The following is a 17708-nucleotide window of genomic DNA, read 5'->3' on the forward strand; positions in this document are numbered from 1 at the left end:
GTGTTTGTCATTGGAGCTGAGATGTGTTTCCAGGAGGCAGCATATTGTTGGGTCTTGTTCTTTAATCCGTCTTGCCACTCTGTGTCCTTTTATTGGAGAATTCAGTCCATTTACATTTAGGGTGATTATCGATATATGAGGGCTTAATGCTGCCATTTTATCACTTGTTTCCCAGTTCTCCTACTTTCCTTTGTTTCTCGTTCTGTTTATTTTGATCTACCAATTGAATTTTAGTTTTTTATGTTGTGTTTCTTTGTTTTCTCCTTATTTACTATTGGTGTCTCTTGTCTGCTTTTTTGTTTAGTGCTTACCATGGGGTTTGTATTCAAAATCTTGTAGATAAGACAGCCCGTTTTCTGATGGCCTCTGATTTCCTTAGACTAACCGATTCAGTCCCTCTCCTCTTTTCATTCTGTGTTGTTTCTCTCACATCTTATTCCATCTTGTGTTCTGAGCTTGTGGTTAAAATGACAAGATTATCTTTGTTTTTGGTGTTTTCCTTCCCTTTATCATTAATGTTATACTTGAGTATTTGCTAACCTGTTCTGATGTATTGCTACAATTTTCTGATTCTGTCTCCCTATTTATCACCTTACTCTGTGCTTTGTAACCCCTTTCTCCCTTTTTGTTTTTCAGGTATGAGGGCCTTTCTTGAGAATTTCTTGGTTGGGGGGGGGGGCACTCTTGTGGCTATGAACTCCCCTAGCTTTTGTTTATCTGGGAAAGTTTTTATTTCTTCATCATATCTGAAGGATATTTCCGCTGGATAGAATATTCTTGGCTGAAAGTTTTTGTCCTTCAAAGATTTAAATATGTCATTCCAGTCTCTCCTAGCCTGTAAGATTTCTGCAGAAAAATCCACTGAAAGCCTGATAGGGGTTCCTTTGTAGGTTATTTTCTTCTGCCTTGCTGCTCTTAGTTTAGTTTAGTTTTGTTTTATTTTTGTCATTCACTTTTGTCAGTTTTGCTACTCTGTACCTTGCAGTAGGTCTTTTTATATTGACATATTTAGGAGATATGATAGCCTCTTCCACGTGGATTTCCATCTTCTTCCCCAGGTTTGGGAAGTTCTCTGCTATTGTTTCTTTGAACAAGCTTTCTGCTCCATTCTTCTTCTCTTCCCCTTCTTGAATACCTATAATTCTTATTTTGCGTTTCCTCATTGAGTCGGATATTTCTCAGAGCCTTTCTTGCTTTCTTTTTAGCCTTGGTTCTCTCTCCTCCTCTGTCTGGAGCATTTCAGCATGTCTGTCCTCAATTGTGCTGATTCGCTCCTCTGTGATGTCTTCTCGAGCATTCAGGGAATTCATGTTTTCATCTCCAATCTTTGTCATTGATTCTTCTTTATAGTTTCAATCTTTTTTGTGAAGTAGTTCCTGAACTCGTTGAATTGTTTCTCTGTATTCTCTTTTACCTCAAGTTTTTTGATGATAGCTGTTTTGAATTCTCCGTCATTTAGATTACATATTTCTGTGTCTTCAGGACTGATTTCTGGGTACTTGTCATTTTCTCTCTGGCCTGAAGATTTAATATAATGTTTGATATTGCTGGAGGGCATGGCTCTGTTTTTGTGCATCATGGTGTTGTTTGGTCATAGTTACCACTTATTGCCACTGGGGGCAGTCAAGAGCCACATATTCTGAGCCCTCTGTGTTCCGCCTGGATCCCAAGCGCTGGAGCCGGTGCTGGCGGTGGCGGGGGAGGCACTTTCTCCTACAAGCTCTCGTGGGCTTACTCACTGTGCTCTGCTCTCACTATCTGCTGTCACGGGGTGTTGGCTTGATGAGGTCAGCCCCCACCATAGCTTTCACCCCAGTAAGGGGCTTCCCTTTAGGCTGCAAGGGCCCTTGGGGATCTCTGACGTTCTTGCAAACGAACGTCCCTCCTCCTTTCCTTCCCTCTCGGAGGCTGTGCGCAGCAGTCCTGGATCGCAGTCCTTTGGGGAGGGCACGCAGTTTTCTCTCACCTCGTTCCACCTCCTCCAAGGGGGGCTCCAGTCTCTCCACCCTCTGACTTGTGGCTAGGGGGTCTCTGAGACGTCTTTTGTGTTGCGTGGATGTCCCCTATTGGAGTACAGATGTCTTTTTCGCTGTACGGAGGAGGGGAGAGATTACTGGGAGAGCTCACTCCGCCATGATGCTGACGTCACTCTCCCACTTCCGTCTTTTTTCCTAGCTATTTAGTTTTGAAGGAACAAGGTTGTTTGTGTACATAGAATATCCCACAGCATGGATTTCATTGAGCATATCCCTGTAATATCCTTTAATATGTTCTTTGTCCCTTGTATTCGTATAAACTAGTAGTTAGTTCTGGAAGCAATCAGATTCTAGATCCCATCTTTTATTAGGGGCTACAAAATGATCATGTTCTGATTTTCTTTATTTATTAACTTGAATATTTCTATAAAAAGAAACTTCCCTTCATCAACTGTTTGGTTACTCTGTGGTTCATTTCCTATGTGAAAGGTGGATTAAATGCTTGATTCTTTTCATTTGTTTATCGTTTTTCAAGATAATGAGTTGACTTTTTAGAATCTTCCAAAGATGACCAATGAATTGTTTATTTTTTTAAATTAACTCCACTAAATTACTCTACTAAAAACAGTTGTTTATTTTTTTAAACCTCACTGTGAACTCATGAATTTAAGTGTATTTGACATGTTTCAGTCCATCGCCCTCATTATTACTTTGATGTCCACCAGCCCATCATTAGCCTCTTAGGATAGCACAGCCGAGTCTTTTTGATCCGTCCCTGGTGGTCTTTAATAGCTTTCTTGGTTTCTTGCAGGATAAAATGTTCTAGCGTCATCATGCATATTTCTTGTCCTGGATCTGGAATCATTAATTTCTCAAAAGAGTCCTGCTTCATTTTAGTGAGAAATGGTGTTTAGAAAACACAATCTGAATGTCAGAGTGTTCTCTACTACTGAGTAAATCCCTGTTTCTAGACCTTTTCAATGGACAAAGCTAGGAAATGTCTTTTAGGTCTCTTTTTTGGTTTTGTTTTCTTTGTTTTAAAGATAAAACACTTCATGAATTCAAATTGGTATTTCCAACTCAAATTTAGAATTATAAAACTCTAATTTCCTAATTTTATTTAACTTCCTTGATTTTATATTTATATCTCTTAAGCTGAAAATTTTGATTCCTAATGGCATTAACATAATTATTTGCTTTATCCTAAGATATATATAATAGTCTCAAAATAGCAGTAATAATATGGTAACTCTGCTAAAAATAGTTAAAGATTTTCTTTGTAGTTCTTTTTATCCTGTAGATCTTTTCTACTAGGGATGTGCCATCAAGTCGCTGTGTTTTTTAAAAAGTCATGTGGAACGTTTTTCCTCTATGTGGGTGTGCTACCAACTGATTAGCCGGTTCATTTACGTCATGTTGCTTTCCATTTCAGAGATTGCAGCTCTTTTTGGTTGGGAAGATTGTCCCTGAGCTAACACCTGTGCCAGTCTTCCTCTGTTTTGTATGTGGGACACCACAGCAGGGCTTGATGAGTGGTGTGTAGGTCCATGCCTGGGATCCAAGCCTGTGAACCCTGGGCTGCTGAAGCAGAGCGTGCAGACTTAACCACTACGCCATGGGGCCAACCCCAGAGATTGCTTTTTAAACTTAATTTTGTTTTATCCTTGTATAAAGAAGTTATATAGTTCTAAAGTCAGATATACAAAACAAGGTCTATTCATAGAAATCTAGCTTCTATTCCTGTTGCCTCCACCTGGCTGCCTTGGTTTTAAACCCACAGGCCACTTAATTCTTCATTTTGGTTTATCCTTCTCTTTGCTCCTTTAAAATATAGTCGAATGTATAATCTATTTATATCTCCCTTTTAGAGAACTGATACTTATCTATGGTGCCCTCTTTCTATACTTACTTATATATGTACTATACACTTTTTTCCACCTTGCTTTTTTCACTTAACAACATAACTTGGAGATTATTCCCTAGTGGTAAGTATATAGAGATAGTCTTTCTTTCTTTTTTTACTCCTTTCTTTTTACAATGCATGGTATGTCATTGCGTGGATGTATTAGAGAATTTTTTTTTGAGGAAGATTAGCCCTGAGCTAACATCTGCTGCCAATCCTTCTCTTTTTGCTGAGGAAGATTGGCCCTGAACTAACATCTGTGCCCATCTTCCTCTGCTTTCTGTGTGGGGTGCCTGCCCTGGCACGGCGTGCCAAGCGGTGCATAGGTCCATGCCTGGGATCTGAACTGGCGAACCTGGGCTGCTGAAGCGGAACATGGGAACTTAACTGCTGCACCACTCAGCCAGCCCCTAGAGAACTTTTTGATGGAAACACTGAATTGTATAGTCTATCTAACAGATATTTGTTTGTTGTAATTTTGATAGGAGAATAACACTGTCAGGTGAAGAGAACAAATAATCTACTAGTGCGAGCCAGATTCATGAATAAGCTCCTCTGTGGGTCACAGGAGTTGCAAGATATGGAATGGAAGTATGGCTGGGGAAACGAGGAAGAGTTTTGCAAAGCACTTAGGGCTTGGTTGAGCAGGACATTCAAGATAAAGAGGATTTAAACAGATGGGGAAGAGGACGTTCCAGGCTTGGGGAAGTGGTATGAGTAGAAGTCCAGACTCTAGAAGTGAGTGAGAAATCCATGGAATTGTCAATAAACCAGTGGGTTTTGAGCAAAAACATTATTTAAGAGCAGGTTGGAAAATGAATCAGTTCACTTGTTGAGGGCTCTGACTGCCAGACTAGAGAGTTTACTGTTTCTAAAGCACAGCTTTCAACCCTTGATCTGTCTATTTGGAAACCTTTAGTGGTTTCTCAGTGACAGGATTTTGGAGACGGATAGGACATCTGAACTGTGCTGTCAGACTACTTCTTCAAGAAAAAATCTCGGGTGACTTAAAGGTGTGGGGACAAGGGCTTAACTGAGGTACTGGCAGTGGCAAATGTAAGGATTTGGAGGTAGAATTGGTAGGACGGGGGCCGGCCCTGTGGCCAAGTGGTTAAGTTCGCGCGCTCCGCTGCGGCGGCCGAGGGTTTCACCAGTTTGGATCCTGGGCACGGACATGGCACCACTGGTCAGGCTATGCTGAAGTGGCGTCCCACATGCCACAACTAGAAGGACCTACAACTAGAATATACAACTATGTACCAGGGGCTTTGGAGGGGAGAAGAAGAAGAAGAAAAAAAGACAGGCAACAGATCAGCAGATGTTAGCTTAGGTACCAGTCTTTGAAAAAAAAAGAATTGGTAGGACGTCTTCCCTCCCTTTCAGTTAGTTTCTATGGTGGGGGAGTAGGAGGGAAGGGAGAAAGGAATATCAACGATAACTAATTTCCAGTGTGGGTTCAGGAGTAAAGTGGTGGGTCGGGCCCCAGCCCTCTTTTCTGTAGTCTGACAATGACGCATTTTCCCTTTATGTGCTTTGGGAGAAAAGAGAAGTCAAAATGTGGTGGTTTATTCTTTAGCATTTGTGTGGCTGGTCTGCCATCTAGTGTTGTGCCTGGTTCTGAAAGCTTCTTGGAGGTCAGGAAATGGAGTCTGGGTTCAGAATGTAAATAAACTCTGCTTTAGCCAGTTCTTCACTGTTTTTTTTCCCCTTCTTACCTCAGGGTATTGCAGGCACAGATGTGGCAAAGGAGGCATCAGACATCATCCTAACAGATGACAACTTCACCAGCATCGTGAAGGCAGTGATGTGGGGACGAAACGTCTATGACAGCATCTCGAAGTTCCTGCAGTTCCAGCTCACTGTCAATGTGGTGGCCGTGATCGTGGCCTTCACTGGAGCCTGCATCACTCAGGTGAAGGGCGTGTGGGGTGGGCTGAGATGGGAGGGATGAGGTCGGGCTAAGGAACATGGGGAGTGGGACGCAGTGTGTCTACCGAGGAGTAAGGACGGGAGCTCCCCGGGGTGCTGGGGCAGGGTTAGCTCTGCTGGGTCTCCATCTGCTCATGTGGAAGGATGGTAATTTGTATTCCCTTAATTTAGCACTTATGTGTCAGCCACTATGATGAGCACTTAGATGTGTTATCTCCGTTCTTCAGAAACAACTTTGCAAAGTAGGTATTATCCTCATTTTACAGGTGAGGGACCCAAGGCTCAAAGAGGTTAAGTAATGTTCTCAAGGTCATTCAGCTAATAAATGGCCAGATTCAAAGTCTAGGTGGATAGTGGGAGCTAGGCCATCTCAAGGGCAAAGGTGAGGCTGATGAGTCAGATGGGAGTGGTCTCCAAGGAAAGCTGAAAGGCCTGGTTCTTCTCCCCCCAGGATTCCCCACTGAAAGCTGTACAGATGCTGTGGGTTAATCTCATCATGGACACTTTTGCCTCACTGGCCCTGGCCACCGAGCCCCCTACAGATGCTCTGTTGAGGCGTCGCCCGTATGGCCGAAATAAGCCTCTGATCTCCCGGACTATGATGAAGAACATCCTGGGGCATGCCGTCTATCAGCTCGTGGTCATCTTTGCCCTTGTCTTTGCCGGTGAGTCAAGGGTGGGGATGGGGGTGGGCGGCTGTTGGGGTGCTAGATGGAGATGGGGGTTGAGAATGGCCCAGGAAAAGAAGGTGGCCTGGGAGCAAGCCGAGCGCAAGCCTGGGAGTAACAGCAGCTTCGCGGATTGAGCGCCTCCTCTGTTCCCGCCAGCGAGTGTGTTATGCTGTTTTATGCACTCTTCTGAAGAATTTCACGAAGCTGGCTCTTTTACACCTTTTTTTATAGATTACAGAGCTGAAGCTCAGGTCACATAATGAGTAAATAGTGGCGCTAAGATTCAGACCTGTGTCTGCTTGCTGGTAGTGGTCACGGTTTGACCAGCACGCACACTGCAGGAAGGCGAGCGAGTGTTAATGCAGCAAACTGAGAGAGGCTCAGATATGTTGAGGCCAGGGCTGCCATCTAAAGTACTGGATAACTGGTGTGGCTCAGATGCTGGCCAGTTAGAATGGACCCCAGCCATAAGCAACCATGTTCTGGGTGCCACACCAACGTGCTCTGACTTCACCTGAGCCCTCGCTGAGAACTACTTACCCTCCGCTGCTTCTGTTCTCCCCACTAGGTGAGAAATTCTTTGACATCGACAGTGGGAGGAAGGCCCCTCTGCACTCGCCGCCCAGCCAGCACTACACCATCGTCTTCAACACCTTCGTGCTGATGCAGCTCTTCAACGAGATCAACTCCCGCAAGATCCACGGGGAGAGGAATGTCTTCGCGGGCATCTTCCACAACCTCATCTTCTGCTCTGTGGTTGTGGGCACATTCGTCTGCCAGGTGAGGGTCTAGCTGGAGTTTGGTAGGAGGGCTGGGATGACAAAGCAAGAAGCCGGGAGCCTAACTTCACTCAGTACCAGGAAGAACAGTGAGGGAGCAATGAGGACTCAGGCTGTGGCCTAGACGCTTCTGCGTTCCCAGTTTGCCTCTGCTTGCACATTGCTCTAGCATTGGAGCCCACTGTGTCAGGTGCTCCAGAGCAAGGCATGTTGGTAGCAAATAAAATCAGACTTGTAGAGTCCTTTCATTGTCTTTTAAATGAAAAACACAGAAGTTTCACCAAGTGACCAAGAGGGGATCACTCTCTTCTAGCCCCTTTCCACGCCTCCTGCCAGCATACATGAAATGTGCACGCACATGCTGTATGGGCGCTCTCTCTCCTTGCCCCGTTGTTCTGAAGGCACTCATGGTATAAAATGCTGTGCAATTCACAGAAAAAGAAAAGTGATGGGATGGTGTGCATGTACTTGACAGATAAGCCTGGTTTAGGCTCCTCCTGTGGAAACTGCCCTTCTGGTGAAAGGATTGGGCCCCTTCCTTCTTGCTCTGGTCAGAGGTACACTAAAACGTCTGTGGACGCAAGAGATTATGATCTCACCCAGTGACAAAAGAGCTCTTGTCTCACCCTTCAGCAGGGTACCTCTCAGTCTGCCCCTCCTCGACTCCTCTTCTCTGTCATTGTGCCTTCTCCTTGTCACCAACTGGCTTTAGTCACAGGAAGCCTCCGGGTCTTTTTTTTTTTTCTCCCCGAAGCCCCAGTGCATGGTTGTATATCCCAGTTGTAAGTCCTTCTAATTCTTCCACGTGAGCCTCCACCACAGCGTGGCTACTCACAGAGGGTAGTGTGGTTCCATGACTGGGAAGCGAACCCAGGCTGCCAAAGCAGGAGTGCCAAACTTTAACCACTAGACCATCAATGCTGGCCCAGCCTCCAGCTCTTATGTTAATAACTTTCACAGTAACTGTGGCTGTCTCCCCATCAGAGTGCTCCATAAAGACTATTTGTGTCTGTCTTCTCTTCTCCCCTTCTGGATTTCTTTTTTCCCCCTTCCCAATAAGAAGATCGGGGCTTGCACCACGGGGATCCTGGGGCAGCAGGGTGACGTGGCTTTGGTGGCCTTGGCTGGAGGGCTAGCTGCCTGTTACTCACCTCCCTGAAGGTAGGCTGCCTCTTTCTCTCTTCTAGATTTTCATCGTGGAATTTGGGGGTAAACCCTTCAGTTGTACGAGGCTCACTCTGTCCCAGTGGTTTTGGTGTCTCTTCATTGGTATTGGAGAACTGCTGTGGGGCCAGGTGAGTGCTGCGTGCCCGCCCGGGCCCTCACACAGCCTGCAGCCCTCCTCCAGAGGAGGTGGGAGGGGCGGCCGCGGGGTCTCCCAGCTCCGGACCTGCGTCTTCTCCTCCCCTGCCATCTCTCCCGAGCTTTTAAGTTCTTTCTACCTTGTCGGATCCCAAAGTGGGATGATCAGTGTCCACCAGTGTGGAGGCTTTGTGTCTTTTCTCTCACCGTGCCTGGAGGCAGGCACATCTCTTAGGTCTCGGAGATAGGAGTGGAAATTTTCAATGGAATTTTGCCCAAAAAAATCAAGGGTTTTAGAAGAAGAGCTATAAAGCACGTCTTCATTCCAACAAAGCACAGTCTGGCCATGGGCTGCTGTGCTGACGTCCTGTCGGCCCCCACCTCTTCTGTTTCTCACCACAGCCTTATCTGGTTTGAGTGCCTGACTCTCAGCCAAGATAAATCCAGACTCAGAGCTCTCTAGAGAAGCAGGCTAGCATATGGTTCAGAGCATGGACTCTGGGACTGACTGCCTGCATTTGGATCCCAGCTCTCCTTTTTACAAGCTGAGTCACTATGAGTGAGTATCTTAACCACTTGTGCCTCAGTTTCCTCTACTTAGGATAACAAGGTCATTGTTAATGGTTGTTAATCAGCAAATCAGTTACAATACAGAAATGACTTAGAATAGTCTCTGGTACCCTGTAAGTACTCAGTAAATGTTAGCTGTTGATATTGTAACATCATCAGGTCTGGGAAGAGTTTTCTTCCTTCCCTACTACTGCCTGGCAGGTCCTCCTGGTCCTCAGCTGTTCAGCTGTGGCCTGGACTGTCCCTCTCCTTTGCAGACCCCAGGTCTCTACTCATTGATGCCTGGCCACCTGGGTAATGGAGGCTTTGCTCTAACTGGCCCCAAAAAGCCCTCCATGGGGCCGCAGGCCTTCCCCTGCCAGTTGTTTCTCTCACACCTCCTAGGTGCCTCCCAGGTGATCCCCGACCCCAGCTCCTGCCCTCGTCCCTCCACCGTGCTGTTTGTGACATTTGTTTACCAGTGGTCCCTGGTAAAACCTCTGAAAGCAGAACTTTGACGTTCTTCCTGTTTCTGAACACTTGGCTCCATATCGGATGGCCCACGCAGGCCCTCTTTCCCATGAGAGCCCTGTCTGCTCCTCATCCTGTTGGTAAAGGAGAACTGACGGACAGACTCTGAACTCACCGATGATTTATTCTGAGTTGCAAACCCAGCCTCCTGCTCTGTGTCTTCGGATAATGCTCACATGTCCCTTATTCCGTGGCCTGCTGCACCTGCCGCACGCCAACCCAAGCAGCTGTTAGTGCCCTTCCACTGGTGTGATAACACGGGAGGCGCCCTGCACGTGGTGACTAGGAAGAGTCGCCCTCTTCCACCCTCTGTCCTTCTCCGTCCGTGCAGTCTGACCATTCTGTGCCCACACTTGCTTTCCCCCAGGTCGTGGTCTCTGTCCCTTCCTACTTTGTGCCGTGCATTATAGTTCTACTTCTTTTAAAAGACACCTGGCAAAATGGGAAGGAGGAACTGAGGCAGGAGGAGGAGAAGGAAGTATGAAAGCAGGCAGGTGCTGGTCAGACGCTAGAATACAAGCTCTCCTTTGTGTGTCCACAAACACAGAAAACCTTCCTGAGGGCCTGACACTGGTGGGCACTTGGCAAATACTTGCCTGAGGGGCTTGGTGCTTCTCCCACTGCTCTCCCAGAGGGTAGGGCGATGGCACCAAGAGTGACCTACCCAAGGGCCTAAGCCACGTGAGTTGAGTGGCAGCTCTTCTCACCCTGACTCTGGTGTCTTCCTTCCTCTGCACTTGTTCTCAGGTAATCTCCACGATACCCACCCAATCCCTGAAGTTCCTGAAGGAGGCTGGGCATGGCACCGCTAAAGAGGAGATCACCAAGGATGCTGAGGGACTGGACGAGATTGACCATGCAGAGATGGAGCTGCGCCGAGGCCAGATCCTCTGGTTCCGAGGCCTAAACCGTATCCAGACTCAGGTACTCTGATAGTGGCCTGTCCTCACTCTGGGAGAAGAACTCTCCCCGTTTTGGGGGTGCTGGGAGGGCAGTAGCTCTTAGTGACCAACACCTCTCCCCTTCCGAAGGCCCACGACTGGGGGGCAGTCCTAGCTCCCTAGCTTCAGGACAGATGGGACCTGAGGGAGCTGCCTGGGCTCCTCTGAGAGGAGGGGAGAGGGCTGGAGCGCAGGACACTGGCTGTTGGCACGGTCCTTTAGCTTGGGGTTGGTTTGAAAGCCCACTTTCCCCCGCTCTGTGGGGTGGGCGAGCTCCTGCATCAGGTCCCTTGCAAGCACTGGGCCTAACCTCAGGGTGGGAAGCGTTCAGAGTCTCCCCTGCCCTTCAGAAAAAAGGAGTTGGACAGTGTCTCCACACCAGCATCCCCAGCAGACACCTAATGGGCATCTCTAGCTGCTGTTAGGACAAAATAGATGTTATCGGAAGGAATCTTTAGAAAAGAAACTCACCCTCCTATATCTTCCCCACTCAAAATTTAAGGCCATGCTGGGGAATCCGATGGTCAAGTGTGTATAAATGACAGTAGTCTCTCAGTGCCTGAGTATCTTTTGCAGGATTCAGATTTGCTTCCCAGAAAGGAAGAAGCTATAATTCCTTCAAACCTTTTCCCTTCTTGCAATTTCTGAAGTGGGATGGAAGCTGCTGCTGCTCCTAAGTGCCTGCCTGTAGCCCTGCAGTAACTTCCCCCACTTTCCAATTAGCACCTGCGACGGCCTCTCCTGGAGGAAAGGCTGGTCCAGGCGTGGCAGTCCTATCACTTTCCCTGTTCTGGCCCCATGACTCTCTGTTGCGTTAGTCCTGAGGCTTCCATCTCAAGGAACTGTAAATCCCTGAGTTCTCAAGGGTGTTCTCCAGAGAACAGGCCCATTCCTCTCTGCTGATTGGCTGGAGGTCCCAGAAACAAGTTTCACTTTCTAAAATTAGCCTTGCAGATGGTGTGGCAAGTTCCCTCGTCAAGGCTGCCTCCTTGGTGCATAGGGAGGAGAGGTGAGATGAGTATTCTGAACTGAATACCTGCTGGGAGCTTGCTCCCATAGGCAAGGCAACAGATGGAAGTGGGAAAGAAGGGCAGAAGTGGGAAAGAAGGTTGAGGTGAGGAAACACTGGGCCCTCTCCCCTCCCTTCCCTGGGAGGGAAATCCCGGGGGACCTGCAGAAACTGCCTTAGGGCATCCAGAGATCCCACACCCACCCCTCCCTCCAGGCTGCTGAGTCCATCACCAGCAAGGGCCTCTTGCACCCAGAGAACTTGGCGCCTCTGGCTCCTGTCTCTAAGGCCCCATGCTTTCCTTTAGGTCTGCTCTTTTCAGAATAACCTGTCTGCTTTTCTTCCCTTCAGGGTCATCTGCCTACTCTTCCACTCTCTGGTTTTTTTCCTAACCAGGATCCCCTCGTTCCAGTGTCTCCTGGCTCCTTGCCAGTCTTCTGTCCTCGGGGCTGAGATTCACGGATCTTCCTTCCCCTCCACTACCAGTTTCCATCCCCTCGCCCGTCCGCCTCTCTGTGGGCTTCCCTGTCTACATAGTGTGGGTCCACTACCTGTCCCTGGAGCGTGAGGCAGTTGGGCCAGAATGGCACTGAAGCCTAAACTTAGGCAGCAAAGACAGCCTGTTAAAGATGCCCCGGGACCACTGCGTGCCGTTGCACTGTGTGCACCGGACTCTATGAGCGGATGAGGCTGACCTCGCTAACCTGCATCCAGACCCCTGAAGCTCTCTCCTGGTGTCCACTGTTCAGCCTCAGCAGGGTTCTAACGAGATCCCCTGCCGTCTGATTGCTGATCCTTGTCATTCTCAGTGAACACTTAGGCATGGGAGGTGTTGCCAGGCAGTTGTCCTGTCCTGGTCCCTTTGGTTTGGGGGGAGCTAAAAGCACTAGAAAGTGGAAGTTTGGGAAACTTAAGGGCAGCGATCTTGGGAAGGTAAACTGGGATCCAATTTCATTGTGGAGGTTGGGACCTTGTGACCCTAACAAGCACTGAGGAGGGTGTCTCTACAGCCCCTTCTTCCATGGAGCTGGACCCTCCCCACATGCAAACCCTCTCCTCGTGCAGAATCAGGCTCCTCAGTCCCCTGGAACTGAGAACCATATAATGTAATGAAGGAGTGGTATTTTAGCTCAAACTTTGGTCTGAATCCAGAAACCAGCCCTAAACAGTCCATGGCTTCTCAGGAAGCTTGATAAATAAGAACAACTGTCTGACTCACAAGGTGCCTGCTTTCCCACCTCTCTCCCCGGGGAGGGAAGTCAGATGAGTGGAATCAGCACCTTTCCACCCTTCCTGCTAGATTGGCCCTTGATGTTAAGCGTATGGGCATTTTTAAGATGATTCTACCAGATCCTGAAGGATAAAGAAATTCCTTTTGATTTCTTCGTTGTTAGTTAGGGGTCAGACATAAGGATGGTAAGTCTGACCCAGGCCTCAGACCAAGACCATTGTTGGAAACCAAATGGCATGAATTGCCTCTTGTCTCCAGGATTCGGAGACTGGAGACCGGAAACCGCTTGTGTAAGGCTGGACCTGCAGTTGCTCACCAGCCCCACCAACCCACAGCTCTTCCTCCCCTCTTCAGCCTAACTGCTGAGTTATTGTCCGCATTTCTGCCAGACATTTCCAGATCTCCAGTGTATTCATGCAGCTGGTGGCATTCTCTCTAAAGAGCCTGGCCACTGGGTTCCTGAGCTCCATCCCCAGGGACCCGGTCCACTTCAGCCCCAGGGAAGAGTGTCTCAGGGAAGAAAGCCAGGAGAGGGTGAGGCCAGCGGCTCGGGGTCAGGAGCCCTTCCACCGTGGCCCCTATGCATGGGTTACTGCACGCCTCTGTTTTTGCTTTAAACACATGAGTTATTTTCCTGGAAAATCTGCAAAAATAAATAGTTAATTTAATTTGTTTAGAGGTTCCTGAGCCTCAGAATTAAGTAATCATGCTTTGCCTTCCTTCTTAAGTCGCATGCCTGATTTCTTAGAGTACAGGTCAAAACGATGAAGAAGCTGTCACTCTCTCTGTGTTAAGAGTTATGGGGGTCCCTTTCGATACTTTTGGACACCAGCATGCCTAAAATGTCCTCCGTAGACTAAAAGGGAAGAGGACTGGATTCTGGTGGGGTGTGTGGACTCCATGGCAAACTGCTCCTTAAATGGTGATCACAGTTGACGTCTTCCCCCTCTCATCCCCATTGGTTTGTGTGCCAGGGAATCTCTCTTGCTTTCCATCTTCTGTCTCCTTTTCCCAGTTCCTTCCAACCCCTTCCCTAACCCTCCAGGACCTTCCCTTCCTCTTTCTTCGCGTCTCTCTGATTGTGGAGCAAAGCTGTCTCACTCTCTGATTCTTTGCAGATCGACGTAATTAACACATTCCAGACGGGAGCCTCTTTTAAGGGAGTCCTAAAGCGGCAGACCGCGGGGCAGCACCTTGATGTAAAACATGTTCCTAGCTCATCCTATGTAACAGTTGCGCCAGTCAGATCTCCCCCCACCACTTCTGTTGCTGCTGCTGTTTCATCTCCTACTCTGGGCAGTGAGTGATAGTTATTATGATGCATGATTTGCTGAAATGACCACAAGAGAGCACGCAGCATCCACCTTAACCAACCGTGATTATCTTTTCCTTTGGCTTTTCCCTTTGATCTTTGACTTGATGAAGGAAAAGTGGGATAAAAATCCCACTCCAAAACCAGGCTGTGTGCCCTTTTATCTTATTTTATTTATTTTTTAATGTTGAAAGCTATTCAACCTTAACCATCCTGTTTTCTGATTGTTCCTCTGCATTGCTTATTTCTTCCTTATGTTTCTTCTGTTTTGCTTGACCTTTTGTATTGTTTTTTGCTTTGTTTGGATATGTCGTTGTTGTTCCTCTTCTTTCCTCCTGCTCCTTTGAGTCTAAACTCTCTTTCCTGAGGTTAGAGGTAAGCTCAGACCAGATGAAAACCTGGAACTCTCATTATTTGGGGGCAAGTTTGAGATCTCCTGAAAAAAGGTATGAAGGGCTTTTTACCAGTAGATCCATCATAATTGAGCCAATATTGAACTTGGCTGATAATAGTCCTTTTGGCTACCGCTTTGTTGTTAGCTGGCAGCATAGGCATAAAAATTGTAGCTGAATGTGAAGAAAAGGTGTTCAGTTCAAATGCACAGGTCTGAGTATCCCCGTTTTTTTAATTTTCAGGGACTTTAATCCAAACTCTGGTTTAAGAATCAGTTAATTTACATCTGGGTAGGAGAAATAGATGAAAAGGTCAAAATAACTTATTTTTTCTTACTCATTAAACTTTTTTTTTAGGAATTTCTGAAGAGCAACCTTTTTTTTGCTTCTCCTTTCCTCTCGATTGATTGTTTCACCTATAGCCCTTCATATCTTATTTTGCACGTCAAGTTTTAGGAACCCTTTCTCAGCCAGCCTCTCAGTTGGAATGCTGTCAGTGCTCGCTCTAAGATCTGGTGTCCCCAGTGGTCGGTTACTGGGTTCTTGCTAATGCTTATGCCTTCCTATTTCTGGTCATTTTACCTTCCCCAAATGGGACACAGAGGAGAGAGAAGGCTCTTTGCTGATAGCGCTGTTTAGGTATTTGGTGGGGAAGGAGTCTCCCTATATTAAGTATATTGTGGGTTTCAGACATCTCAGTGCTTTGTCTGTCCCTTCCTCCCCACCCCCAGCCACCACCCCAAGGCCTGGGACAGGGGTAAAGACAGAACAGCTGTGTTATCGTTGGTTCACATTATTGGTTCATGTGATTATGAGTTGTATAGGTTACCAGACTTATATTATTTTATCTTTTTAGCCAACTGTAAGTGTTCTCATGTACGGAATAGAGGGTAGGGTTTTATATAGATACATATTTCATTAGGCCCAAAGGCAGTCAAAGAACTAAATAAGTCTTACCTTGCAAATGTCAAAGAGCCTCTTTGCTCTGGTCCTTCCATATGCCTCTCTTATTTTCTTTTTTCTTCTAGTTTTGCCATGACCTTCTAACTAGTTTTTGTTCTCTTTCAATCATGCCTCTCTGTTAGGAAGGGTTATGTCAGATGTCCCAGTGATTTGAAGGTAGAAGAAGACTAAGCAGAAGGTAGAGCCCGTTGGACTCTCATTGAGTCGCGTAGAGGGTATACTACAAATCCTCAGAGTCTAGAAAACCAGTCAAGAGAGACAGGCCACACCTGCTCTTTCTCCAGCTGTGCCTTCTTACTTGCAGTCCTAGAAGTTATGGTCATGCGTTGTAAAACCCCCTTTCCCATTCCAGATCTCCAAATGAATTCCGTCATTTATCTAACCTTCAGTGGACAAATCTCCAAGATTTCCCTCTGTAGGAAGGCCCATCCCCCCTATTCCCCTGGTTTCTGAAAGGGGAGCAGAAAATGACAGAACACCAGCTGAGGAAATGGAGTCTTCATCTGCCCATTCCTCGAGCTCCAGAGAGTGGCCCTCAGCACTCCTACCTAATCTGAGGTTCAGCCTGGTTGCGGCTCCTGAGTCATGAGAAAGAGTTGCCTTTCAATCAGCCACTTCCACCTGTAGGACAGGGGCCACAGAAGAGACATTTCCCGGAGGGTTTGAGAGATGATGACCAGGGAAGGCAGGGTTGATTGGCTGAGTGGAGAGTGCCTGAAGCTTGCACAGCGCCTGCTTTACTAGCTCTATCTTGTTCCCCATACATTGCTCATGCACCAGGCACCATGCATCAGGAAGAAAAGATGCCACCACTTGGGGTGGGTTGGCGATGACGTGTCTGTGTGATTGTTCTGCCACATGTGTTATGTATTCTCTGAGGCCAGTGTTGGAGTTGAGGAGCATTCTGGCACAGCCCATGCCCTCTACCCCTCACCCTTCTCTCTACCCACCAGGCCACCAGATGGTACTCCCTAGCTCTCTAACTCCTCTTCACTTGAGCTTCCCTTGCAGGTGGCTGGTTTCCCTTTAGATTCCAGAAGTCCTGTAATCTAGCCGGATGACTGTTCCTTGCTCCCCCAAAGAAGAAATTTTCCCTACTTTTTCCATATATCCACCCCCAATTCGCTTTTATCTCCCTTATTGTTTCCCTGTAACAGTGTTGTTGGTCACCCCAACAGGTGAGAGGAAGAGCCGGCAAACAGGGCTCCAGACCCTCACTACAATCTGAGTTTTTAAAAATCTGTTTTCTATTTTGGACCTCACATACAATAGTTTTAATAAAGTATTCAGTTGCTTCAAAAATGATAGAAGCAGGAAGTTTGAAAATCGCTGATACTGAAGATGATCAACTGGTGGTAGAAAGCAGATGTTCTTTTGTAGCCCTTGTCAGAAATTTTGAGATCTCAAGAGCAGGTGAAAAGTATGGACGATGTTGTCACTCCTACAGGAGGTGGTGTGGCTTTGAACCCATCTCTTGCCTGGGCCGAGGGCGAAGGCATTGGATTTGAGCTCACTCACTCCACGTTTCCTTCTTTAAGATGTGGTGTAGATCAGCTAAAACTTGGGACCTCCCGAGGCCCAGATGGAGCCTCTACTCCATCTGCCCTCACCTAGATCTGAAGCAGAGAGAACACGACAGGTGAAATCCACCTCGTAGCTGGTCATGAGAATCCCAGAAGGATGGAAAAGCAAGCCTCACTTTCTGACCAGCATGGTGAATGTGTGCCCTTAGTTCTTCTTGGCTGAGGTACTGAGCTGATTGTCTTGAGTGGCCAAGACTCCTCTGCCTTCTAACCTCTGAGCACCTTCCACCCTGGGTGGGTCTGCCGGCTGTGGTGGAGTGGGGCAAGTTGAGGAAAGCCTTGCCCAGCAGAGACACCATGTTAGTGAGCCTTCTTTGCACAATATTGTTGAAGGTTCTGTGCAGTGATAGGAAACACTGGGACGGGCAGTCCAGCCAGTCCATTTGCCTGACTCTCTCTGTGCTCTGCTGTCCCCACATTCTTGCCTCTTCTCCAGGAACATATTCTTTGCTTCAACAGCAGAGGAATGCAAGAGGTGTCTACCCCAACATTCAGCCCTCCTCCCTGCCTGCTCCCCACCACAGCAGTTTCTCCTGCATTGCTCCCATCTCTTTTCTGAGGAAAGGACCAGCCGCCTCCCAAAAGCTGAAACTGTCCTACCACCACTTTCTTCTCCCCTGGCCTCTCTCTCCAACCT

At 47.4% G+C, this 17708-nt stretch overlaps 1 protein-coding gene across 5 annotated transcripts in view; it reads left to right on the top strand.

The window, feature by feature from the left end:
* ATP2B4 (ATPase plasma membrane Ca2+ transporting 4) overlaps positions 1 to 17708 on the top strand; it is a 97580-nt gene that overhangs the window by 74164 nt on the left and 5708 nt on the right. For 2 of the 5 annotated variants that reach the window (XM_070608685.1, XM_070608686.1), the window contains 6 exons: positions 5600 to 5791; positions 6260 to 6473; positions 7048 to 7259; positions 8446 to 8553; positions 10388 to 10564; positions 13940 to 14120. In XM_070608685.1, the coding sequence (XP_070464786.1) occupies positions 5600 to 5791; positions 6260 to 6473; positions 7048 to 7259; positions 8446 to 8553; positions 10388 to 10564; positions 13940 to 14120 (1084 nt within the window). The remainder of the gene's footprint in view (positions 1 to 5599; positions 5792 to 6259; positions 6474 to 7047; positions 7260 to 8445; positions 8554 to 10387; positions 10565 to 13939; positions 14121 to 17708) is intronic. The other 3 variants (XM_070608683.1, XM_070608684.1, XM_070608687.1) reach the window with 2 other exon arrangements.

The sequence above is a fragment of the Equus przewalskii genome, unplaced genomic scaffold (genome assembly GCF_037783145.1).
Source record: "Equus przewalskii isolate Varuska unplaced genomic scaffold, EquPr2 ChrUn-1, whole genome shotgun sequence".
Lineage (NCBI taxonomy): Eukaryota > Metazoa > Chordata > Mammalia > Perissodactyla > Equidae > Equus > Equus przewalskii.